The sequence below is a fragment of the Hakea prostrata genome, chromosome 11 (assembly GCF_041222555.1).
Source record: "Hakea prostrata isolate BN-2017 chromosome 11, UWA_Hpros_2, whole genome shotgun sequence".
Classification (NCBI taxonomy): domain Eukaryota; kingdom Viridiplantae; phylum Streptophyta; class Magnoliopsida; order Proteales; family Proteaceae; genus Hakea; species Hakea prostrata.
In genome coordinates, this window is record NC_142610.1 from 3,870,062 (window position 1) to 3,896,411 (window position 26,350).

Genomic DNA, 26,350 nt, shown 5'->3' on the forward strand with positions numbered 1-26,350 from the left:
AATTTAAGCAAAGCCTCTTTATTAGCATAAGAAAGCAACCGATTCTTCTGACCTCCATGGTGCTTATCAACTTATTAAAGATATCCTGGAACAATTGCGTGCAGTTTGATAAGCCCACATACTTACAAGGGTTCTTATTGTAAAACCTCAGGATTCAAGGGAACCATCTACTGAAAGAGGAAGGGGCATTGGAGCTAAAAGAAAGTGTGGATTTCTTGAAATTTACTTCCTAACTACTTGCCTTGTCAAGACTTGGCTTCAAATGGAATCCTCCAGCTTTTCTTCTTTTGGGTGATTTTTTTGAAAATTCTTCTCTAACTTCTTGTCAGAGAAAGACAGTCATCAACGAAGAGTAAATGTGAGATCAGGATTCTTCTGTGGCGTACCTTCTCACCCCCAACTTCTTTAGGGTGTGAAATAAGCTGGTGAGTGCCTAAGAACAAATGATAAGCAGGGCCAGTTAGATCATATCACCATGTCTATTCCCTCTTAATGGAATTACCAAACACTCTTTCAGCCTGACAGTAGCTGTTGGTGAAGATGGTCTGGATGTACCTACAAACAAAGCTCCCAGTACCCTTAGAGGACACCAGATGGCAACCATTGATCATTCTCTGGGCCATTGGAAGGTAATCCTTTGGCTAACTCATATTGAAATATTAGAGAAATTTTTTGGGTTCATTAATTTAAAAGATTTGATGACTGCAGGTGCTGATCATGGCTTATCAAGAGGTCTTAAATTTGAATCTTTCCAATTACAAGTGTTCCAACAAAAATACAAAAGGGTTTTTGACTTTTGAAACTTAGTAGTAATAATTTTGGAATAAGAATCCAACATTTTGTATGACTAATGCATGTAAATTTCTAATCCTTTGGTATTTCCATATTCATTTCAATATTAAGTTGTAAGACATGCTGATGCAGATTCAATCAAACTCCCCAACTTAACTCTCAGTCTAGAGATTGTATTTACTAATGACCTACAAGAACCATTTTCTCCAAGAATGGGTTCGGCACACTCACGGCGAACCAGCCCTTCAAAATACCTTCTGAGACTAGCTTCTGCAATGTTGATAAGACTGAAAGAAGAAGGTGTGTGCATGAACTGAGTGACAAAAAACCCTGCAAGAAGCTGCTGCTTTGTCTTGACAAGCTCTGATATAAAGCACGGAAACAAAATTCTTCTGAAAATAAACAGAAACTCATCTTGATCGGTGTTAGCCTCCTCCCTCCCTCTTGATTTGAAAAGGGATAAGTCAACCACTTGACAAAGGTGAGCAAAATGCCCCGCCAGATAACATAAGTATGAGAAAGTGGTACAGTAACTAGGGTTGGCAGCAATGTTAGACACCAGTCCAGATGATATGACAAGGATAAAAAGTTCATGATCTTGTCTACTTGTGTTTGTGATACCTTCTTGCTTCAACTTATCTTCAACAGTCTGTAAGCAGTCCAACCAAACAGTTTCGTAAGGAAGTAGCAACACTATCTTCAAAGCCACAAAGCAATCCATGGCAGCAACAGCATGACTCAACTTCTGGGCACTCTCCTCATTCAGCAAAATGCCATTAGGTCTCAGCAAGGATTGGTCCATTAGTCTTATCACATCTACAAATCGAGACTGCACAACAAGCTTTTCAATTATCTCCATCCAGCACATGTGCAAAGGATGAACAGGAGGCTGCTCATTTCTCCCCTCTTTCTCAACAGGTTCTTCCTGAAAGCTTTCCCAACCCTCATCCCATTTATCACCACTCCAATTGTTTCCAACATCAGCTGCTTCAGATGAATCCTCTTCATGTTTTAGACAAGAGAAAAGACCTTCCCACTCTTCCAGGATGGCTTGAAGAGCATCCAAATGTGATTCACTGCCAGCAACCCTGGATAAATTCATGAAACAAGAGACTGCAGAGTCCACTGACAAAAGATCATCTGAAGAGATTTCAATATTTGGTGAAATTGATGCCGCCAGTTGGGTCGACCTAAGGGCAACCAAGGTATTTGTAAATAGGCTCGATGCATTTGAGACATTTGCTCCATCCAGACTGGAAGTCTCACTGCTTGCCACAGTAGCATGAAACTCATCCCACCCTTCCCACGGTTGAACATTTGTTAAGGGCTCGGATGGACCCTTGTGATTCTTACCCATGATGGACTGCATGAGTTCCAAAGCATAAACTCGAACATGACTTTTCAGTTGCATATTACCTGAGTATGTCCCTAATCTTCCCCAGACAGCATACCTAACCTTCTTCAAATTGTCCAGGTTGCCTTCCAATTTACTGAGTGATGACAACAGGAATTGCAAATTCTGGCGTACAGAAGATTCACTTCCTAAATCAAGCAAAACAGGGTCCAATATATTTATGTAAAGTTGTGGAAGATTCTGAGAATAATCCAGATCAAATTCATTATCTAGGTCCAAATTTAAGCCGGTTGGACCCTGCATCATGGCCTCAGAAAAGACTTCAGCAACGGCTCCAAACCCACATCCAGAAAAAGCCATGGCTCTGCAGAAAATAAATACCTGATCAATGGAATTGTTCATGAGCTCACATTTTGCATAATTGTGAACAGTTTGCCATCCTTGACTTGCCAAGACTTTCTCCTCCATCACCAGACTACTGAAAACCTTCAAACATTTTCCTAGTTTTTTCGGATTAAAGTTTACAGGTCGGTCTTCTAAACTTTCACGGTATGCAATCCTTTGCATATCATCTGCCATCCTAATCCAGAAATTTAATAGTGAGATAAGGCAGTCCAGCCATCCTGAGTCACCTCTCAATTTCTCAAAAGAACCATCTAGTAGAAGGCTTGACGTGTAGTACCGCCACATAATGTTCAAGCCATCTGATTTTGACAAGGATTCAATATAGAACCGGCAACAATCATAGTTCTGCTCAAGTTCACTTATGAAGTGCTGAAAGTTTTCTGGATCATCAAGATGAGTATAAATCTTGGTTCTATCATCTGAAGTAGCCAACATACTCAGCACATGGTGCTTGTAAACTTCCTGCCATGAGACAAGACACCCAGAATCAGTATGGATACTGACAAGATTCTGAACCATTTTTGCTAATGCTTCCACACTAGATTCATTGATGTTTTTGTAAACTTCATCACTAAAGCACTCAAATTTCAAACCACCCAGCCCAGCAATGTTTTTAAAGTTCAAATTCTTGATAAAGGAAATTCTTCTGCATTCTTCCTCGAGAACCCTGTAGAGTTGTCTTAAACTAAGATTACAAGTATTTGATAAATCAGGGGGTGTGACTATCAAAGGTTCTTCAGTTTTCTCCAGCTGCAAGTAGCAATCAGCGAGAATACTGTATATGTAAGCAAGCCGCTGCTTGTTGCACCCATCAATTGCAGGATAGACAACTAAGAAAATGGTTTTAATGACTTCTGCAGCACAAGCAAGTATTTTCTCCCAATGCTCCGAAGTCTCAGCTACAATATCATCAATTGTCCAAACCTCGGAAACGAGGACAGAACCAACGAACTGCAGAAGCACCTGCATAAAAAGGGAAATAATTGTTTATTAGCATATAGAGAACATTTAGAAGGCCAAAAATACACAATTAATCTGCAAGGATGGAAGTACAAGTACAACCAGTACACATGCAGAAAATAGAAGCAGATATGATGGGAGCCAGGTTATATAACAGAATAATAAATAGGAGCAGACAGAATCTAGAAACATAAGAAAAAAGATTTTATGAGAAGTATCTCAGCAGTCAATATGGACACAAATATGAAGAAAGATAAAAGATTTTTAACCAAAGGAAAGAGTAATCTTCAGCTTCTAGTGTGAGAGAGAGAGAGAGAGTACATCACTCTGCTTCAAGCCATAAGCAGCAGCTAATTTCAATGCTTCCTTCAACACAGGTTTCTTTTCCAGCTTTACTGAATCAACCAAGGAGAGAACAACACTTTCAATGTAAACAAAGTCCCCAGCAAAAAATCGTGCCGTTTCGACCCCCGGTATAAGTTGTTCCAGTGCCCTGGATTGATCTGCCACATGCTTCTGCTCCTCTAGTTTTGATTTCCAATCTCTCCAGAAGGTAGATTGCACTTCATCAATCTTGACCATAGCATCTGACACATAAATAGGGAAATGAAATGAGAGAAAGAGTAATATGATGGGAAAATTGTATATAGCTATATACATACTTGATGACAACAGTTTTCCATGACAAGAATACATCCATAAATAGAATTAAAGAAGGTCATTTGACGACAATATTAAGAGTATCAAATAACCTGCACTCAGAGGTTTGTTCTTTTCTTGGAATTTCTGCAGCAGCAGCTCTCTTCTCTGAAGAGGACCATCACATTCAACACCAGAGTTGTGCAATGAACCATATAACATTCCCATGCTCATGATGGAAGACATCTCATGGTATGCTTCCCTTGTTCTCAACTGCTCCTCTATTATTTCCTTTCCATGAAAAGCATCCACAAGATTTAACAAGAATGTGCATCCAAGAATGTCTTCTTCTTCAGTTACCGGTGGCTCCACTACTGATTTTGCTAGAGATGCAATTAGATCATCACTAGGAACAATATCATTTCTTGCCAACCAGGACAGGATACACACCACAGCTTGAGTTCTCACACTTATATATGGCTTCCCAGCAAAGGTTTTCATGCCGGGAACCCTTTTTTTCCCATACTCCTCTTTCATACTCAATTCAAGCAGCCATGGAAGTTGCAATGCAGCAAAAGTTAGTACTTTTCCATTTTCTTTTAGAAGCGAATCCCAATCTATTCTTTTCTCATTAGGTAACTCCTTTACAACAGTTAAAAGTATATTTTTTATGTTTTCAAAATGAACTTCCTGATCACCATTACCAACACCCAACATTTCAGAGCAATCTCTCAAGGTCACTATATCTTGAATACTGTGAATTGGAAGCGGGGTGATCGAAGAATTTTGAACAGAAAAATTAGGAGGATTAGTCCCTGTCATTATCATTAATGTTTCACACTGACTTTGCATATCAAGATCCTTCCATGCATGCAGAAGCTCACCAATTGATTCTTCATCGCAATGGCTTAAAGCAAAACCTAGCAGCTGTTTTCGAGAACTTATGTCCATATTATCAAGGACAGGGCCTCTAGCTAATGCAGCAGATAAATCCCAAATAGGTCCATGCCCTCTCTGAACCAAAACAAGACACAGATCAAATGCCAATTGCAGGTCACCAGAAACAGCAGCTTCTCTTGCCACAGCCTCTTGTACAGCTGCTATCTCATCCTGGGATCTCAACCCAAGAAGCTTAGCAATTTCTATAAGTTCATCCACATTGAGATAAGCTCCACGTTGACCTGTAATTACCATATTAATAATCTCCATTGGATCTTTTATTTGCCTAAACTGCAAGGGAAGAAGTGTAACCCCAAGGCTGGGAAGTTTAATGGTAAATGCATCGATAACATCAGCCTCTGCTTTAACACTTGCACTATTTGGAAAGAGGTTCAAACACTCCTTAGCCTTCCAGATCTGAAGCACATGTGGAAAATATTTCCATCAGTAAAATAGGACCACCAGCTGTCAAGATGAAAAACCTGCTTTACATATTATGTTGTTGACAAAAATCTTTAAAATTGCAGATGATATCAGAATGATAGAAGGGATCCCAGGTCAGATACAAAATGGGGGGGGGGGGGGGGTTTGGAACTGAGCATAAAATGAGGAATGAGTCCAGAATATAACTAACCAACAGGTCCACCTTTTTCAGAGCACTTTAATTTGCATGCTCTCAGGTAAAATGACCAAAAGTAGAAAAGACTTGGGAGAAGGCTAATATTGAAAGGAAAACAATATGTTCGTTCTCTGATAAGAGTTCAGAATTTTCTTAAATAAATGATGCTTTAGGATTTCACTTCCTCACATCCAAATGCCAAAAGTTAAGAGAGAGACAAGAAAAGCACAGTGCCCATGAGGCCATGACATGTTGAGACCACACCCCAAAAACAAAAATTCCCCAACCCCACATAACCAGGGAATCTCAGTTTTCACCAGGGCAAAAACTGGCCTCAAAACCAAAATTTAGAACTTCATTCACAAGATAACTGCGGATACATATTGGTGTGCCAAAATACATTTAAGCAACGCATGAAAAGTTGAAACCATAGTTATCAGGGCATTGCCAAGGCAACAATATGCATTACTTGAAGCAAGAAAAGCAACAGTCTTAACACATGGTAATGCAGGAGTATGAACATATTTCTGGTTCATAGCTGCTCCAATTCAAATGTCCAGGTTCAACAAACCTGGATAGAACAGATCTCAGTTATGATTATTCAAACTGTTGTCTGGGGTTCAGTTTACCAAGTTCCTGTTACAAAGGTCCATATTTGTTTATTTAATGTTTTAGCTATTCATGAAGGCTGTGGTACATGTCTACTCATGGTCAAAGTTTGCTTCTTTTGCTCCATTCAGTCTCATAATCAGCACAGTTCCATTGTATTCCACAACTGGGACATTTAGATTGCCTGTGTCATTATGTTTGAAATGTTCTCTAAACACTAGTCAAGCGAGGCTGATGGGAACATCACATGTCCACCCATCACTCACTATTACCAGAGACGGAGGCGACCACCTGCGAACCTTTCCACATGGTTCGGGGAGGTGTACAAGGAGATCTACTAGTAAAGGGTCACCTGGACCCTTAGGACCATAGTCCACATAATTTTTGTTATATTGATTCATCTTTTGGATTTATTTCATTGTAAGGGTATTCTTGGGATAAAATCTGTTTTTTAATAAGGGCAGTTCAGTTTTAGGGTTATTTTTATTATTTAAGCAACATGAGGGCATCACTAATCGAATGAATTAAAAAAATAAAAATAAAAAAAGATGGAAGTAGAAGAAAGAAAGAAAAAGGAAAAAGAAAAAAGAACAAGCAGCGCAGTCCTCTCTTGGATCCAGTGACAGCACCTCTCTCTACCTATCATGGAGCCCTCTTCTCATGGTAGCGCTTCCCTCCTCTCTTTGCTTGCATGAAAGAACCCTTTTTCGCACCTGTCTTCTTCTTCCTTTTTTCTCCTTTTCTGGACAAAAATCCCTTCACCCCCACTCTTGTCGTCTTCTTTCTTTCTTTTTTCTTTTTTTCCCCTCCCTTTTTTTCTGTAAGAAAAATCTCCCTGTTGCCTATTTCTGTTTCTTCCCTTCACTCTGTTGACAGCCTTGCTGTCCCACCCTTTTTCTCTGCTGTTTTTTTTTATAACCACTCTCTTGCAGGTTTCCTACCCCACGCCCTATGGTAATCCTGCAGCCTTTCAATCCTCTATTTCTTTCCTATTCTCCTCTTTTCTGCTTGGCAGTAACACTGCTGCAACCTCTCTTGCTTTCAGATTCTCAGTTTCTGCATTCTTACATCTTCACCCTGCCACTGAATTTCCAGATTTGTGCCACTTCATAATTCTGGAAATTTTCTTTTTTTATTGGGACTGCAGACTACACTGCCTTATTTATATTTTGCTAATCCTAAGTGACGCACTGCAGTTGTTGGTTAGAATTGGAAGAGGTCTTTGGCAGTGAACATACGTTTTATTCTCTAGTTGAATGGAAGGTCAGTCCTTATGAGTTGTTGCTGTCACTTTTGTTATTTTGAATACAATGCCCCTAATTCCCTTACCTATTTGAGAGGTTCCTTTATGCTTGACATCTGAATGGTATTTCCTATAGTCTTTATACTCTTTGCACTTTATTTATACTATTGATTGTTGGATAGTATTTTGTTGAAGATATCTTGCTAGTAGAGTGTGTGCGCTGGGCAGTTCCCAACCCCCATACCCCTTCTAGTGTCTTACTTAGATAGTGATCCTGCCCACTTGTAGAATACCCTAGTTCCTAGGGCTATCCTACATCAGAGGCAGTCTACAAAGTTTTGCATACCTGATCAACCATATAAGCTCTCATGTTTTGCAGTCTAAGTCTCATTAGATATTCTTAAGTTGTTGTCCTCCTCTATTATTCCTGCACCGGTCTTTGGGTGGTGTGCTTTGACGTAATTGTCATTTTCTTAAGCTTGACTCTTCAGGGCTCCACTCCGTCACCATTGGTTACTTGGCCAGTTAGGAGGGCTGTAATTACTAGCATCCACCTTTCTCATAGTACTTCTGTCATTCTAGATGTTATATTCCATGATATTGCCCACAACACCTCTTCAGGGAAACTGACACAGATCTACCACCAAAAAGGCTTATTTCTCTTAAAATATGCCCAAAGATGGTTATACTGGCTATGGACATTTAGCACCCCATGGTTTTAATTGGTAATGGGACTCTTTATGGGCCCAAAACAAAGGCACAAGGACCAACTACAATAACAGATCATTTACTTAGTTTGATTTTGTTTATAATTTCTAGTTTGGGTCAATTACACAGTAAGTTAGAAGTTAGAAACTCGTTTCAAAATAGAATTGGGACGCCGGGTGAGTTACTTTATTGTAGCTTAAGCCTGTTTCCAACCTTTTCAAAGTTAGGGGCTTGTTACAGAGTCAATCAGTCAACTAGGTAGTTTATTTCTGTTAGAAACTCCTTTTCAACAAGGAATTGAGTTAATAAGCTTTCCTTTTTAAACATGAGTTTGTATTACTGACTAGTCCCTATATATATACCAGTCAATGGAGAAGGATACACAGACTGAGTTTATGAAATTGGATTGCTTTTTGTAAGCTTTGAGAAACCTGCTGCCTTCTCTCTTGGTAAGATCAAGTACTGGAATTTGGAACTCCATTGGTGCTAGGTCTAGGACCTTACTCCTGTTCTGGCTGTTGGGATAGTGATGCAGCACAATCTAAGATGGAATTCCAATTACATGGTTTTATTTCAGCCTAAATTCAGGATTTAATTAAAACCATTGAAATGGCCTATCTCGGCTAAAAATCTGGCCTAAACCACCTATATTTGAGGAATTTAAATACAATTTAAAATAAATTAAAAATAATATTAATAAATTTAAAGGGAGACTATCCTCAGAATTACCAGTCAATTGATTGTCGATTTGTAGGACTTTAGGATAGAACAACTGACTGTGTAGGCCCAGTTTGAGTGAGACATTAATAGATATTTGGGATTTTATTGATTATCCTATTGGATGATTATGTAAATAGATTTTTAATTTTAGCAGGATACTTACGAATAGTATAGTTAGATTTAAATTGCTACGAGTCTTACTGTGGTTGTTTTCTTATCGAAGCATGTCTTTTTCTATTATGTAAATTCTTGTAATCAGCTTAGTTAGTATGATCTTGTAATAGCTTAATTAGTATGGAATAGTAGAATTGAGTTTTTGTGCATGTAGTCTTCTCCTCACTCTTCCCCTACAACTCATATTCTTCTCAGATTTCTTCTTTACACTCCCAACCCCAATCCCCCACTCCCCTCTTCCCCCCAACCCCACTCTCTTCACCTGTTCTGGCTCCCATTAGACAGTCTTCGTGGTTGATTAGCCAAGGAACTGAGGAAGATTGTGACTTTGGTAGTCAACTTCTCAGGCAGGAGCCTCTTCATTCCCCCTTCAATCAATATTTTCGTAATCGGAAACATCCATTCGAAGGGATTCACTTGCAGACTTAACCATTAAAAGTCATTCCTATTCAACACATGAAAACCCCTCATCATACCTACAGTCGATCTACCTTGATGTCGAATCTAGCCACCATAAACCCTAAGTTTCTAATTCTACAATGTTACAATTACCTTGCATCTAACCATTAAGAACTCTGTCATTCACCCTGAACACCCCCCCCCCAAAAAAAAAAAAAAAAAAGAGAAGAAAGGAAGGAGATAAAGATAAACAGGAGAACTCCTCCATACTCGGACTATGTTGATACCTACAGTCCAACAAAAGCCATTGAATTTGGTTGCAATATGACCCTCTGAAACTGGTGAATTGGCTCTTACCAGTTTCTCCCAAGTAAGACCCAATTTTCAGATTATGCACAACAATCAACAGTTTTGGATTTTTTGGCAAGCATAACCATTTCCTCCCCACTAGAGTTTAACCCAAACCCCAGCCCATATTCCATCTATAAACCCTAAAGCCCCAATTTCTTGATTTCACAAACCCTAACCCTAATTTTTCAAATCTGAGCATGGTTCTTGTTGGATCCTTGGGAGAATTAGTTCCTAGTTAATTATCTGTCAATCCAGGACTAGATGACATGCTGATGGTTGGCCCCCTTGATAGTCCTTCATTGTTGTTCCAATGTGTGATGCTCACCCTCCTACACCATCTACCCATCCTTCTATTCAAGGGGAACAACTAAGTGTTGACAAGGGCACAAACACAAGATATGGGAAGGTTTACACTCTTCCTTTAACTTGTCCTTTCAAGAGGCCAACAACAATAACCACAGGTCAATAACTTCCTTCTGATCCAACCAGCAACTTCTTTCCTTACTAATAGTTGGTAACGTTCCCTTCCTGTTAACGTTAATCACATGAATTTGCCAATTGTTGTCCATAAAGGGAAGAAGAATAAAACACGACATCCTATCGACTATGTCATGACTTATGATCCCCTTTCTAAGTTCTGGCATGCTTTTGTATTTTCTTGGGCCTTTGTCTCCCTTCCTCAGACTTCTCAGGATGCAATCACAACCTCATATTGAAACAGCACCATATTAAGAAGAAATGTAGGCATCCAGAAAAGAGCGGTACTTGGGATTTGGTCTCACTTACTCCTGCAAGAGACAAGTGGCATCGAAAGGGTTTACATGGTGAAGCAAAGAGTTGATGGAACAAATGATCTGTCTAAGGCAACATTTGTGGCAAAGGGGCTTACACAAACACGTAGAATTGACTACCAGGAGACCATTGCACTTGAGGTCCAATTGAATACTTTTGAATTACCTCACATGTGCAGTTGACAAGGCCTGGGGTCTACATAACTAGATTATAAGATGCTTTCCTTCCAGGTGAATTTGAGGAGGAAGCATATATGAATGTTCCCAAGGATTCCCAACATATGAAAACCCCAGTGACTGTGTGTAAGCTGAAGTATGCATTGTATGGCTGAAACAACCCCCTAGATCATGGTTTGGGTGCTTTCAAAAAGCCATGGCTACAATAGCTTACTCTCAATGTAATGCAGAATTGCTGATTACTATCACTGGTAAGTGGCAACCATGCCATTGTCCTCATTGTGTATGTTGAAGTTCTGCCCTTGTTGGGAGTGACAAAGATGAGATAGCCAAGTTGCAATACTTTGGCCAAGGATTCAAGATCAAAGATATGGGCAGTTAAAGTACTTTCTTGGAACCAAAGTCGCTACGTCTCCCAAAGGAATCTTCCTCTTTCAAACGAAGTATAGTTTTAGACCTTCTGGGATGCTTGGCAGCCACCTGTTGATACTCCAGTTGCAGCAAACACACATCTGAAGAGAAAAGATGGACAAGAGTGGGTAAAGGAGCCTATCTGTGCTTTGTAGGGGGATTGATATATGATATATCAGTCACATACTTGACCAAACATTGATCTAATAGTGGGTCAGTGTAATGCATGATCTGCCCCAAGAAAAGGGATTCCTTTCTCTCCTCAATCGTCATGATGCCTGCATGCAAAGGCATTCACCAATGCTAAATGGCAGGTTCTCCAGAGTCCAGACCATCAGTCCGCATCTGGCTATTGTTCCTTTGTTGGAGGAAATCTTGTATCTGGCATAGCAAGAAACCAGATATGTTTACCTGTTCTTGCACCATGATGTTGGTAGCAGCTCCAGTTCTCCTGTGATGCTGTATTGTAATAGCATATCTGCTACAGGTACTGCTACAACCCAGTTCAGCATGATAGGACACAAGCATGTGGAAATAGATTGTCAGGATTTGTATATCCTGTTTGTCCAATCATGTGATCAGTTGGCTGACGTCTTCACCATAAGGCCTAGTAGTTGTTTTCCATTCTATTCCAAACAAGTCTGTCATGTGTGACATACATGCATCGCCCTGAAAACTGTTGTAGTGTGATCTTTCAAGCTTTTTAAGCATATTTGTTATTCTGTTTAGTCACTGGGCATACATATAAGGGTCAAGTCATTATTTCCTCAACTCTCTCTCTCTTTCTCTCATTCTTCAAAACCTAAATGAGAATTTGAGTGATTAGGATACAAATGATAAACAAATCACATGGATAATGAGAATCGGCCCCATTGACCTTACAAGAATTTTGGGAAGTATAACTTTGATGTGTTATGTTTCCATAATATTACAAACTCTTTCACCATAAAGTACGATCTTTACATATCTGATGATAAAATTTAACTAAATGCAAGAAAAGAAATTGTTGTTGTGAAACATAGTTACTTTCCCTAGTTTTCGACAAAGTCAGATATTTTCTACACTCTACAGAAATCTTGCAAAAGGGAGCAATTCTGGCCAATATGGGAAGAAACTTGTTAACATCACGGTAGTACAGATCAACAGTCACCAGTCATCCTGATTTGAATTGGCGGGAACAGGGCAACCCAGTCACTTTTAAAGCTAAAGAACATGGGCCAAACCAATGATCATAACCCAAGGTTTGAAATCTCAGTTTCAAGGCCAGTTTCAACCGGCCTAGAAACTGAGATGGTACGAAATTTCAGTTGAAACCTGCAAATGTTCCCAAGGGGTTCAATGTTTGGCTTCGGGGGGGTTTTACATGGTTTTTTTAATCTAATTTCTTGCATACTACCTACTTAAAGCATAAAGAACACAATGGCATAGGTATTCTGCTTAAAAAACCAACGAAGACTTATCATTCAAGTTTTAGTATACAATTTGTTCAAGTGTCATTGTATTGCATACATTTAAAGTACACAATTTATTGCTTACTTTAAATGTTTGATACAAGTGTAAGTATAAATGAACCTAAGTGTCATTGTATTTTCCAAGCAAGGCTCATTCAACGTATTGCATACAAGTGTCATTGTATGGCATACTTCAAATGACCTTGCTTGAATGCAAGACAATGACCCTTGAAGAAATTGTTACTTTAAATGTTTGATACAAAATGACAAATACAATGTTGACCAATATGAAGGAACTGGAGTAACTAGGTGTGATGGTTCTGATGGATATCCAAAGATGAAGTTCAAAAATGATGCCTAATCTCAATCCATCCCCATACCCATATGCAAACATACTTTTACCAAGAAGTGGCATTTTTGAGTGAAGAACAGCTTAAAAGAGGCAAAAATGGATGCAGATGTCCGAAATTTCGACCACAATCACCCTGCAAGTTCTGCAAAATTTCACAGAACTAGACTGAGATATTGGAAATCTATAGTGTAGCCCATTCACCCATCTTGGTCAAAATTTCAACCGTGCTTCGACCAGGACAAAACTTGGGAATATCTTTTCGTCCCATCAATTTCGTCTTGGTTTTGAAAAGAACCGACATTTCGGTCATCTCAGTCAAAATTTGGACACTGCCATAACCACAACCCAAACCCTTTCACATGGAACTATGGGGAATAAAAAAGAACCAACACAGAGACAGAAATTAATGCAATGGAATGTCCATACTCACTTCGGAACAAGCAAGACTTGAAGCTGAGTAGAAATATTCCCTTGCAGCTTGTATAACAAGAGTTTCTGCTTTTTCTGTTGCCAAAGAAACTGCACCTGTCCCCTTCAAATAGTTCCTAGCCAAAGAGAACTTTCCAGCCTTTAGAAGTCCTCTGCAGAATTCCATCAGCATATACTCCAAGTCCAGAAAAGGAAATGCTTTCTCTTGAAGGGACTGAAGATCACGCCACATGTTTGCCCAATCATTATCTGATTTCCCCTGATTCCGTCGACCAAATTTAGAGAGAATAAGACGAAGAATTTGTTTGACACCTTTTTCATCAGAACCAGCTTCTAGGAAAAAGCTAATCGGTTTTGGGACCTGCTTGAAAACAACAACACAAACAGGTAAAGCTCTAGCCATAAATGCAGAAGTATCAAATTAGATCAATTCAAAAACTAACGTCTCTCAATTCACATAACACAGAACTGCAAGATTCATGTCATCAATCAAGAATCCTCATCAAAGACAATAGCATAGCCTTAAAACACACCAGACTAGCAAGCCTGTAACAAAAACAAAGAGACAAAAAGTAGTGGACTCTAGCCTCCTAATTGTTTTCTAACTGGACAAAACTAGAATGATAGCTTCCGTTTCCACAAAGAATTTGGGCTCCTCAGGAGATGAAATATAGGGTTCTGTCCAAGATGTTTCTTCTTCCAGATGGTTTGCAAAATTTGGCCGCAAAAACATTCCAAACTTTGCTACTATCCAGAGTAGATTTTATGCAATCCAACCGTTTAACTAAATCCAAGGGAGAAGCATAGAAGTTAGCATCAATTTGAAGACGTGATCTTCAACAATGAAACTAGCGTAAATCAGAAAAGCATATTGATCTGGAAAAACAAATTATTACAAAAAAAAAAAATTAATAATGATGTTAGAAATCAGAAATCTATACCCACCAACCAGCACAGAAGGAGTATGCTCACAGGAAAAAGGCCTGCGATTGTATTTTCCTAATCACATGCTCTAATTATTCATAATAGACAGGATTACAATCTTACAATAATTAGGACTTCTAAGTTAACATAAACTACCCCTCTGCCCTGGTATTTTGGGGCAGAATAACAAGAATAAAAGACTAATTGGAAACTACATAAAAAATAACCTCAGACTTCACAATAACAATAATAATTGCAACAAAATAACAGCACCATTCACTATTATTTAGATGTAGCAGAAGTAAAGAGGCCAAGAAGATTAAGATTATATTATCTCGTTTATATGTTGATTTGAGTCTTGGAAGGGATGCTGCTTCGTCTAGTATATTTTTGTTGATAGGATGATAGTGACTACCGACTAGTGACTACAGATTTCCGCAAGACTTTCTCCTCTTTCCTTTTTTTCATTTTTGGGAGGCAAGGGGTCTTCAACCTTTTGGCCAAGGATTGTAAACAGATTTTTTCCTTCTATGATTTTTCTTTCATCAACACAATTCTCTCATCTGCTTAAAAGATCTCATAGTCTTCTACAAAAGGAAGGGAACTAAAAGATTCTATGCTTAACTAATAATGTGAAGATTACAGAAGTCAAATGGTCGTAATTATATAAAAAACAGTAAATAAGACTCAAGGCTTCCTTCTTTCCCTTGAGTTGATTATTACTTTATCCCATATCTTGTGTCACAGTACATCCGCATAGGAATTGGACTATGTGATGTCAAACAAATTAAAAGCACTCACAGACCATGTCAATATAGGGTCAACCAGTAGGGATAGATAAAACAGGAGAGTCCCAAGCTTCAATCTTTCATTACCACATTAGACATGCTTTTAACTATTATCATCAGAACTATATGGTCAGTTAAGTAGTCAATAGTATCTAAAAGGGGTTCATAGTCAATGGCAGACTGGCAGAGGATTTCATAAATGACAACCAACAAACTAGGAGAACCTTGAAAGTATCACATAAATCAACACAGCTGGAAACACAGAACAATAGGATTTAAGGAATATATGACATTAAGGTAATATTGTTTAAAAGAGAGTCAAGTAATTAGACCTATATCAGGACTCAGCAGTGACATTAGACTGGGAAAAAGCAACTCCAGCATGAAGATAGAAAAGAAAATATTTACAAACCTGGTAATATGCCAAAAGCCTCCCTGCTTCTATGTGGCCTTCTGCAAGTTTAATTCTTTTCTCCAGGTCCGCATCATAGACATTAGTATCTGTCCATTCAGAGAGTTACATCATGTCCTAATACATTAATTAGCGAAAAACAAATATACAACATAAAAACTTGGCATTAAAAACGCACAACCAAACAAGGACCCAAACGGGTTATCAAGCCTTGATATAGTTTGTAAACAGTTACTAGTATCAGCACAAATCAGAAACTAACTCAGCCCATGAAAAAATTGTAAGGACAGGGAAGAAGGCAATCAGCATCACTCTAGACATCAAAAAGGACTCATCAGGTAGCTGTAAGTCATGCTACTAAGGAAATTGTCACTTGACCAGGAGTAAGCCACTTGTATGCCCTTAAGACATCAACACTAATAACAATGTCTCAGTAAGTAAAAAATGAGCTGGGAAAATGAAGGCAAGCTACAGCTCCAATGAAGTTACAAAATGCCAACATGTAATGAAAACTTGGAGCATTTAGATCTTTATTCAACCTACTAACAGGGGCTAGGCTCTTTAAAGCAAGACAATTCCAGAAAACTTAATTACTTTCCAGAAATGCTCCAGATTGTACAAAGAATCAGGAAATGGAGAAATTCTCAAATTCCCGTAAGTGGGGTATGCTACCTCTTATCTGTGGAATCTTTGACAAGATAGAGGCCATTGTACTCCATCTATCACTAAGAGTGCAGAGGTATATGCACTGCAAGGCACATTCTACAGCTTCAACTCCATCCTTAAAAAAGCCATCAATCGGAAGATTTCTACATCCTTCCTCAATAACCATCAAGCAAATATTTAAACAATTTTCTGTGGATATCTCTAGAAGCCATCTAACCAGAAAAGAGTCATCAGGCATCCAGCCACCAACATTCTGATCATCAATCCCTTGATCTCCAGTGGCCATATCTGATCTGCGTCGCATGAATGGAACAGCTTTTTCATGCAACCTTTCCACAACCTTATCTTCTTTGATTCCCTTGAGCATCATCTTGAACTTTTCGAAGTCAGACAATTGCTCCCATGCAACAAGACTCAGTGAGATGTTTCCTTCATCGTCAATTCCATCAGTATAAATAAGCGAGTGCAAGTACGAGACATCCTCACGAAACTGCTGCAACTCCTCAAGACCCTTCTGACAAGCAAACTCCACCATTTGGAGGCAGTTGTCAAGCTGTCCACTCAAACTATCAATTTCTCTAGCTCTATTCTTGTACCAAAGAGAAAGTTCATCAATAGATGGCCAAACAGACCCTAAGCACTGATTCAAAATGAATTCAGTTCTAATATGAGCAGCATCCTCATGATTATCTGAAAACTTCAGAATATAATTTACCATCTTTTCACTCTCAACCCAATCTCTTTCCCTGATAGAAGCAATCATAGGAGACCTCCCTGGAAGAAGCTGCCCATAAGTCTTAGCAGGAACTGTTTCAGGAATGGAAGCTAAAATATCTAGCAAGAAGGGAGCCAGAGAATATGGATGACGTTTGAAAAGAAGATTTAAGGCCCCAATTTTTCCTTTTTCTGCAAGACTGATAGCAGCTTCATTGAGAGAAATAACCCGAAATTTGCAGTATTCCTGCACAGAGAACCTGCAATAAAAACGCATCAGTATGCACATATCTCCAAGAGTAATTGTACTAAGCAACACATCATAAAGGGCCTCATAAGAGTCAGAACTCAAAAGCATGTGTACCCAAACACCATAAAATCCTTTTCAATGAAAATCCAACTCAAAGGAATTAAAATTAAGTTGATGAGCAGGCAAAAATTACAAGTCAGACAGGCTAAACAGTGGACTTCTTACAAATAGATTAGAAGCAAAAAGCAAAATGTGTTAAGAAACCATTTTCTTTCCTTGTTCCTGAACCAAAACCCATTCTCCTAGAAAAAGATTAATCATGACCAAGCTTTGAGAAGCTGTCTCCTTTTGGCGTTTTAACCAGGTCAAGACACCAGATTTTGAAATTTCGACTGATATTTCAGTGAAACCTGGTAGAGATTGTGCCAGTGTCAGTGAATCTTAAGGCTGATTTTGACATGGTTTCCGGTGGACAACCTATTTTAGGGCCAACAAACACATTTCTAAAGTTATTATTTTACTAAAACATAACATAAATTAGTTTTCTTGATTCGACATGCTAGGTTGTATGTGGACAAAGATGAATGTTGTATTTTCAAAAATCTACGTATATGAAGGATAAAGTGATATAAATGAGAAACAATTTTAATTGATAATCAATAAAACATTGAAACTTCATTAAGATGTACATGACAAACACACAAGACATAAGTAGAACATCCTAGAAGTAATCAAATGTCAATTACAATTTACAAATTACCAATTACAAATTACAATTACAACCCCCTGAAATTCTTATCGAAATTTCAGATAACAGACTCAACTTCATTTTGCAGTTGTATCTCATTTCAGTCAGCTAGAGATACCTGAAATCTTGCGAAATTTCAGCGATATTTCATACCATGATTATACTAAGGAGATTTATTGGGAGAAACCAAGTAGGTGCTTCCATGAGAAGAACACCATGATGGCACCTACTTCAATTCAAGGAGAACCCTGATGACCAAACGGGACAGCAGTCGAGTATCATACAAACAAAAAAATTTACTGTAATACATTAATCTCTATGATTTTTTCCAAGATAAGTTCCAGAAGGATTACACACCTGCCCATATTTATGCCAACAAATGTCTCCAACCTGTCTTTAAATTGCAGTAACTGAAGTCTTCGCATCCGGAAATCCCAAATTTTACTACAATCACCATTTTCTGATTCTGAAAATCTGTACTGGTCAGTGATACAAAGGCCATATGCAATCAAGTCTTTCACAGCATCTTCTGTTGGTCCTACTTTTTCAACACATTCTGAAAGAACAAAATCTTGATCCTTGATATTTGACAAAAATAGTTTTATATCGTTTCTTCCATGACTAGAATGTAACCATTGTAGTTTAAAGATTTTATCTCTATCCAGCCCATGTCGGTTAGCAAACTCCATGGCAGCCTGATATTCTTGATTGCTAAGTAAAATATCGTACATTTCTGAAACAGATCTCGCAGAAAATGACATCAAGCTCCAGCGTGATTTAACAATATCTAACTGATCAAATCTGTTTTGACCTTGAGCAGTCTGTCTAGTATCTTGTAGATTGGCAGTTCCAATTGAATCAGATGCAACATATGAAGCCTCTGATAATGTCAAAAGGAAAACAAGACCTTGGTGTTGTTGTACTCTTTCTAAAACAGACACACTGAATACTGAATCATTCTCCATACATTTTATCCCACTTGGGATGTCAATCATGATGATAGGACCACTCCTCCTTGCAAGAACAAGGATGTCGTCAGACCACCAAGTGAAATCTACAATATCATTGTAGAACTTCCCTCTTCCATTTAAGACACCGGTTGTATGTGGGTGGCTCCTCTGCCCATATTCAATAATGGAAAGAGAACACTTTTCAGCATCCAAACTAAAAACATCCAAGCCCCCCATCAAATCAAGAACAGCAACATACTTGCCAAGTGGTGAGAATAGCACTTTTGGAGTTGACAGAGTATCTATGTAACCTTTTGGTGCAGTGACAAGACCTTCACACTGAGAAGTACAGAACACAAGGTCTAGATCTGCATTCCTTGATACACGACCAAGAGAAATAAAATAGAATCCTGGAAGAAGAACAGACAAACTATGAGACAAATACTACCCGATTAAATATGATATTTGTCTCTAACAGCAGGCATGTCATAAGATCCATGCTTCAATGAAAGGAATGCACCAAGTAAGATATCCATGATTTGATGAAAGGAATGCACCAAAAACTTTTTTCGGGATGCTTGGGTTAACAACTATTTATGACGGAAAAGAATCTAGTGCCAAAAGGGGGGAAGGGAGGGGGGCTGGAACTAGGGATACAAAACCATACCATTACCATCAGCACTACCCACGATAACCATTAAGGAAAGTTCTGAATGGAAGTCCAGGCACGAGACATGCTGAGGTATGTTTTTCTTCAGGCTAGCACGCTTACTTGAAATGGGGATAGAAGTAACAGATGCATCTGACTGCCGACTAACTTCAACAAAATGAAGCAAACCATCTGAAGTGATAACATTGAAGCCAAACCTGTCAAAAACAAGTCAGACAGAAACTTTTTTTGGGGGCTGAAACAGAAAAATAGAACTGAAATCTTCTTGAAGTATTAAAAATGTAGCTAGTGTAATCAATGTGAGATTCTGCATGAAAAGTCAGACAGAAGGTGCTGGAAGTGATTCAAATGAGACAAAACAAGCTACACCTGGGGATTTTTTTTTTTCCCCAGTTTTTTAAAAACTGTAAAGGTTTTCACTGTAAACCATATTTGAGGGATCAAATTAGCATATGGTAAGATTTTCTCAAAATTTAAGTTGAAGAATTTTAGTTTGACAAGAAGAAACATAAATCACAACAGAGTACAGGTGTGGGTTTATGTTTCTTAGCATATAGAAGTGATTAAGAGTCCTTGTGTGAGTTAATCAAGGAATTTTAAACGGTTATTAGTAGTAATATTGTGGTTTATTGAAGCTTAATAGGTTATAGAAACCCAACCAACTCCACCACAGCCCCTCTCCCAAAAAGAAACAAAAAAATAGCACGAATATAGTGAAGAAAATGTTGAGTTTTCCAAAGATATTGTTATTGGTTGTGCATAAGAGACTAGCTTTCCAGATCTGGCCAGTCGTCTTCCCCCCTCCAGCTAGAGTAGTTTTCCAGATCTGGCCAGTTGACTTCTGACTTTCCCCTCTTAAGCTCTAGCTGATTCTTTCATCAGGTTTCTCTTTTCTTTATCCATCTTTTTCTCCTTCTATTTTGTGACTTTCTGGGTTTCTTCTAATCTCCTTTCTCCAAACATCAAATTCTTTTCTTCTTATTATATACTGAAACTTAATTTATCCTCCAAATCTAGTTATCAGAGATCAACTAACAGTATTATTGAACTATTTATCTACACCAATCATCAGATTCTACTGATGTTCATTAATTAATGGAATTATCTTGAAACTAAAGCACGCTAGGAATCTTCCACAAAACCTTATCTAATTTTCTTTGGTAGCAATAGATAAATGATATTACCCTTCTCACATTACCACAATTTATTAAGATGTGATTGATGGTTTGAACTATCTATTTTTGTTGATAATTCTTCTACTTCTGTTGATTTCTAAGTGACCTGTAGTTTTTTCCTCTAACTCCTTAGAACCATGAACTGCATCACATTGGCAGCAAAGGAAGTTTAAAGAATTGAAATTATGTTACGCAAGATGCATCAACTTGGTTCTTTACTAGGATTTGTGGAATTGAGATTGGATCAGCAGAATACACAGTTCAGGAAGAAAAAAAATCTGCTAAGGGCAATCCCGATCGCTGGAACTACTTTCCCAACTTATTCTGAATTCTAATGAGACACTAATCCATACGAGGGCATCTGTATGTTATGCAAACTAACATTTTGCGAGGCTGCTGATAAAAATTAATACTTACAAACAAGAACTCTTCGCATCAGGATCATTCTGTGAAATCAAACCAATGATTGGAACAGATATTTTTAGCTGCTGCTTTGTTATCCTTGTTATATCATCTCCATTGGGTTTGATAAAATAAAGTGTATCTTCCTCATCAATAACTCCAAGAACATCATGATAATCTGACCAAGCTCCATGTATGAATGTAGAAATCCTGCCATCTGTTTGCAGAGAATACAAGCGAAAAAAAGGTTTTAATGAACCAGGATAAAAGAAAATGAGTAACAGAAAGGACATTGGACATGGCTACCTAAAGCCACATTACACCAAATTTTCAACACGACAAGCATTAAGATGTCCGGCACGTGCAATATGTAATCCATTTAAAAGCATTCTTATCCTGAGCATATTATTTGTGATTACCTCTAGAAAAGGCAACTATCTAAGACAAGTAGAGAATGTTCAGCAGAAAGACAGACATCAAAAATCTTCTGGAGGATGTCACCATCTGACAAATAAATACCAGGATACTTGCGACGCTAAGATCACATTTGGAATGTTTTTAGCATTTTAAATCTGTTGGAGGATAGCAAGTAATTTGATTTCTTCATGATTGCATATTATTGACCTTGGATGTCAAACCTCCTGGATCATACTAACATCTGATAGTGGGATCTCAATATGACTGCATATGCAGTTACTCAACAAGGTGTTGAATAATCATAATCATCATTTGAAATAGGACTGCAATTCAGACAGTAACAAATGTGCCAAAGAGTACAAAAAACACCAAAACACCCTTCCCTGACAATTGGCTAGTGAAGCTAGAGAAAACGGTTCTTGCTTGAAGATTTAGGTTGACTGAGGGTTCAAAAAAGTAGTAGTGATGTAGATAGATTCTATGGGCATATGGCAAACATTATTCAAGCTGCAAGAACCACAGGTCGGGTCCATGACATCAATCAATTCTTAATGACCATCAAAGACTGCTTCTAACCTTTGCCGGTCACTCCATTTGTGATCGCCTAGGCAAGTTAGTCTTTGGTGCCACCATTCATCACATTTGGTGGGAGCGTAACCTCAAAAGATGCACTTCCAAATCTTGTTCTTTTGACTCGATTACTAGAGCCATCTATTTTGATGTTTATTCTAGATTGCTTTCTCTCCCCCATCCCCCTGTCGTTGACACTCCCAGAAATAGGTTAATTGTTAGTTTTTGGGGTTTCAGTTCCTCTTTCATCTCCCCCTCTTGAGCATCCGTGCTCCCCCCCCCCCCTCCTCGTTTTGGTTCCTTTGTATGCTTCTTTGTTGTTTGCTCGTTGTCTTAATTTAATTATTTATTCATCCAAAAAAAAAAAGACTGACTGTAGGAGTGGAACTGTACAACACCCCTACATCTAAAATTCTCCATCCCAATTTCTGCCACAACTTTAGGCTTTGTTAACTCCAGTACTCCACAACCAACCGTAGGAGTTGACTTATTTTTGGAGCATAGAACCCCCTCAGCATTAATAGACTTCTAGTTCCTTCTACAATCATTCTTAACCTTACATTTTTTGTACTCAGACCTTATCCTTTTATCAGGCCATCAGAATTGACTCTAATTTGGAGGGATCTTCTGCCCAGTGTAGATCCACACTAGATCTAAGTTTAAGGTCCATCACTCAGCTGAACATCAAGGTTCTACTACAGCATCTAATTCTGAGTTTTAGCCTTGACTGAGTGTTCAGTTTGAGAATTAGTCGATACTTGACTTTCATTGTATTATGGGTAATTTTTAGGATTAGTTTACTTGTAATCTAGCCTTACATTAAACAGGTTTCATTTGAGAAAAGTAGCCTTACCAATGAGATAAAGTAAGTTTAGTTTGGCTCCCTTCCCCTTCCAAAACCTTTTCCGCGTCATCTGCTTGGAACTTCCTTCGTACCCCCTCTCCCAAGCCCCCTAGCCCCCCTAGTCTGGTTCAAAGGCCTCATCCCCTATCACTCCCTAACCCTCTGGAGGGACCTCCACCTCGCCCTCCCTGCCCAATCTTTTCTCATTGGCTATCACATCCTTGCTACCCCCAATTGTATCCTTTGTTGGAATGGTTTAGAAGACTTAGAGCACCTTTTCTTTCTTTGCCCCTTCTCTAGTTCTCTCTAGGGAAAAGCCCTTGCTACCATCTGGCCCCAATCGTGGCGTTCACTAGGTTTTGCTCAAGATTGGTCCTGGATTCTGAGAAATTTCTTTGGCTCCTCCATTTGTGACCGTATTGGTAGACTGTCTTCAGTGCCACCATCCATCATCTATGGTGGGAGCGCAGTCTTAGGCAATGGACTTCCAAATCCCGCTCTCTTGACTTGATTTGGAATGCCATCCATTTTGATGTATTTATCTAGGCTTTCGTCTTTCCCCCATCCCCCGGTTGCCGACTCCCCAGGGAACAAGCTCATTGTTGTCTACTAGGGTCTTAGCTCTCCTCCCCTCCCTTCCATTTGAAGGCTGGTTTGTAGGCTTGTATCTTTCGTTCCCCTGTTTTTATTATAATTATATATTCAGCCAAGAAAAAGTAGGTTCAATTTGAAGGTTTACCTGTTCCAACTAGAATTCTAGTCATGGTTTGAGAACTGAAGAGATCTAGAGATATCTAAGTTTTTCAAAAAAACCAAGATGAGATACAAGGTAGGGGGAAAAAGGAACTCAGCCGAGATCTCGGTCCACCCAGCTTTATAAATTACCAGTTCTTTTATCGAGAAAGACATTTTGACTTGATCCCATCCAAGATCTCCCCCAAATTTCTGCTACTAATCTTGTACACTATTTTTGCCCCATTTTTTGGTAGTAACCTGGCCAGAACACTCCTACACTCGATCAATGTGGTTTTCAATCAAATCTATATGAAAGGTAAGATTTCATCCCAAATTTTATTTTTTCAAAGTCTAAGTTCAATGCTTGTTCTATGCATGCTGATTAAATATATGTTAAATAACTTAGTTTGATCAACACATTCATGGGAATGGAATTTTTTACTTATTTTTTTAATTTTCTAAATTAAAAAAATAAATTTCTAAGAGACTAAAATTAAAATATAACAAAAATAACGATGTTTTGGAGATGATTCTATTATATGTTAGACTCCATTAGAAGGTCTCCAACTACATGGAGTAAACAAAAAGATCATTAATTAAGCTATTTATATTGAATTAAAATTTAATAATTTAATTTAAACAATTACAAATATATATATTGATTAAAGAAGATTATGTTTGCTTTTTAAATGATTGTTAGGTTATGTTGTCGTTTTGTAAAATACAATGATACTAAAGCGAGATCTCGCCACCTCAAAATACCAAGATCTCAACCAGATGGCAACATCTCAGTCAAGATATACCAATTTTTCTGGCATAAACTCAATGGGTTTTAGAGCCCTAGTTGGGCTGAAACTTGGTATTTAGCCTATTTAAGGCCTTTTGAACACACTAGTGGCCTTGGATTTGTGAAAAAATAACCCTAAGTAAGTCAAACCTATGTGTAAAACCGAAATGTTGTGAAATGCAAGGTAAACAACATGTAATGTAGAGATATCAAGTGATTCAAGTGATTCAAGTTATCAACTATCAAGTATCAAATACATTATACATCAAACTATCAAAGAACTTAAATTTCTTCAGAATTTTACAACCATAAAAAGTTTTAGTAAATCATAAATCATAATCCATAAGTTCACTAGACTGCAAGAGTATCCCTCAACATTCTGCATCAACTGATTCTAAACGGTGGCCACATATGACTCCCAAGTCAACTCATCACTATAGTATGTCACATATCGGTTTATGTGGGACCGATATTTCCCCATGTCAAAATACTAGAGGAATAGCACTCTAGGGTAAGCATCAATCGTGGGTGGGTGAAAGAGCCATTGCTACTCTTGCTGTTCGTGTTGCTATTGAATACATGGGTAAGGGTTTCTAAACCAATCAGTCAACAGCCCACCTTCACTCCCATATGTGTACTCTCCAGGTGCAGGGTCTTGACGAATAGCATGATCTCCATAAGAAGAATACCCAATGTAATCTGACCCGGTGTTGTGATCCCTGTATAAATACTCCGATGACTGCCAGTAGCCAAACTCTGCTGTTGTAAACCACTATGACCATCATCTAGGCTCATGCTTCTCATGTTCAATTCAAGATCCTGCATGCGTGCATCATCATTCATTTACCCCTGGTTTGATCTGCTCTTCCTACTCCTAGTATAAGTTCGAGTAACAGGGGAACCATGGCTCGCATGTGTCGGATGACTCGGACTTGGTGGAGGTGACTCCCTTTGTTGACCCTGACTTCCACCAACCTGACTGCCTCCGTGACTCGATTGCTGATTTGGAGGGATGGTATCATTAGCATCGTCTGAACTCCCACTACTAGACATCACCTTAAATGTTTCAAGTCAACGAGGTGGCTCCACAAATGGTACACTTGGTCTTGCTGATGCTACTACAACAGCCTGACCCTCATCAGAAGACATGTGTTCAGCCACATCATCTGGGCCCATGGCAGCAGTAATGGTAGGATCTAGCTGCCCTCCTGGCCCATCCAGCACTGGGCCACCTTGATCCCTAACCCATTGATATATAACCTCATCTTCCTCATCCTTTGCGGGGGGCACGTGGAATATATCAATCAACTTAATCAATTCCCAATTTTCGTCATCCATATCATCTTGCATGTGCCCTACTCTCAACTTCATGTTTGTAATGCACATACACTAAGTCCTCAAGCCTCTTACTCCCTAATTTGTTTTGTACCTTAATATGGATGAGCAGGAAGATGCTCCAGTTCCTCTCACAACCAGAGGATGAGCACGTCTGTGAGAGTACTTTAATTGCTATGTCCCTGAGATTTGGCGAACTAGTTCCATATAACACCCACTAGTTAGCTGCATAACGAAATATAAGAATGCATTAAGCAAATAAATCTTAATAATTATACAACTTATAGGTTATAGTCTTATGGACTTATCAGTTATCACTTATAGAGTTATAGTAATGGACTATTTACCAGGATTATTTTTTTGCCTAGTTGCAACCGCAGAAGGCTTTCCATAACTCCCAGAGGCATCCCTAAACTCCCTAATCTATACACCAATTGTTC

The 26,350-nt window shown here is 38.6% G+C and overlaps 1 protein-coding gene across 3 annotated transcripts in view; it reads right to left on the bottom strand.

Annotated features, from left to right (window-relative positions):
* Positions 1-416: 416 nt before the first annotated feature.
* The window catches only part of LOC148999634 (neuroblastoma-amplified sequence protein), a 36,887-nt gene continuing 10,953 nt past the window's right edge, over positions 417-26,350 (bottom strand). For 2 of the 3 annotated variants that reach the window (XM_089141066.1, XM_089141064.1), the window contains 9 exons: positions 21,238-21,439; positions 19,643-19,842; positions 18,383-19,385; positions 16,320-17,287; positions 15,648-15,736; positions 13,525-13,884; positions 4,264-5,506; positions 3,833-4,098; positions 417-3,514 (listed from right to left, as the gene is read on the bottom strand). In XM_089141066.1, the coding sequence (XP_088997192.1) occupies positions 899-3,514; positions 3,833-4,098; positions 4,264-5,506; positions 13,525-13,884; positions 15,648-15,736; positions 16,320-17,287; positions 18,383-19,385; positions 19,643-19,842; positions 21,238-21,439 (6,947 nt within the window). In that variant the 3' untranslated portion in view covers positions 417-898. The remainder of the gene's footprint in view (positions 3,515-3,832; positions 4,099-4,263; positions 5,507-13,524; positions 13,885-15,647; positions 15,737-16,319; positions 17,288-18,382; positions 19,386-19,642; positions 19,843-21,237; positions 21,440-26,350) is intronic. The other variant, XM_089141067.1, reaches the window with a different exon arrangement.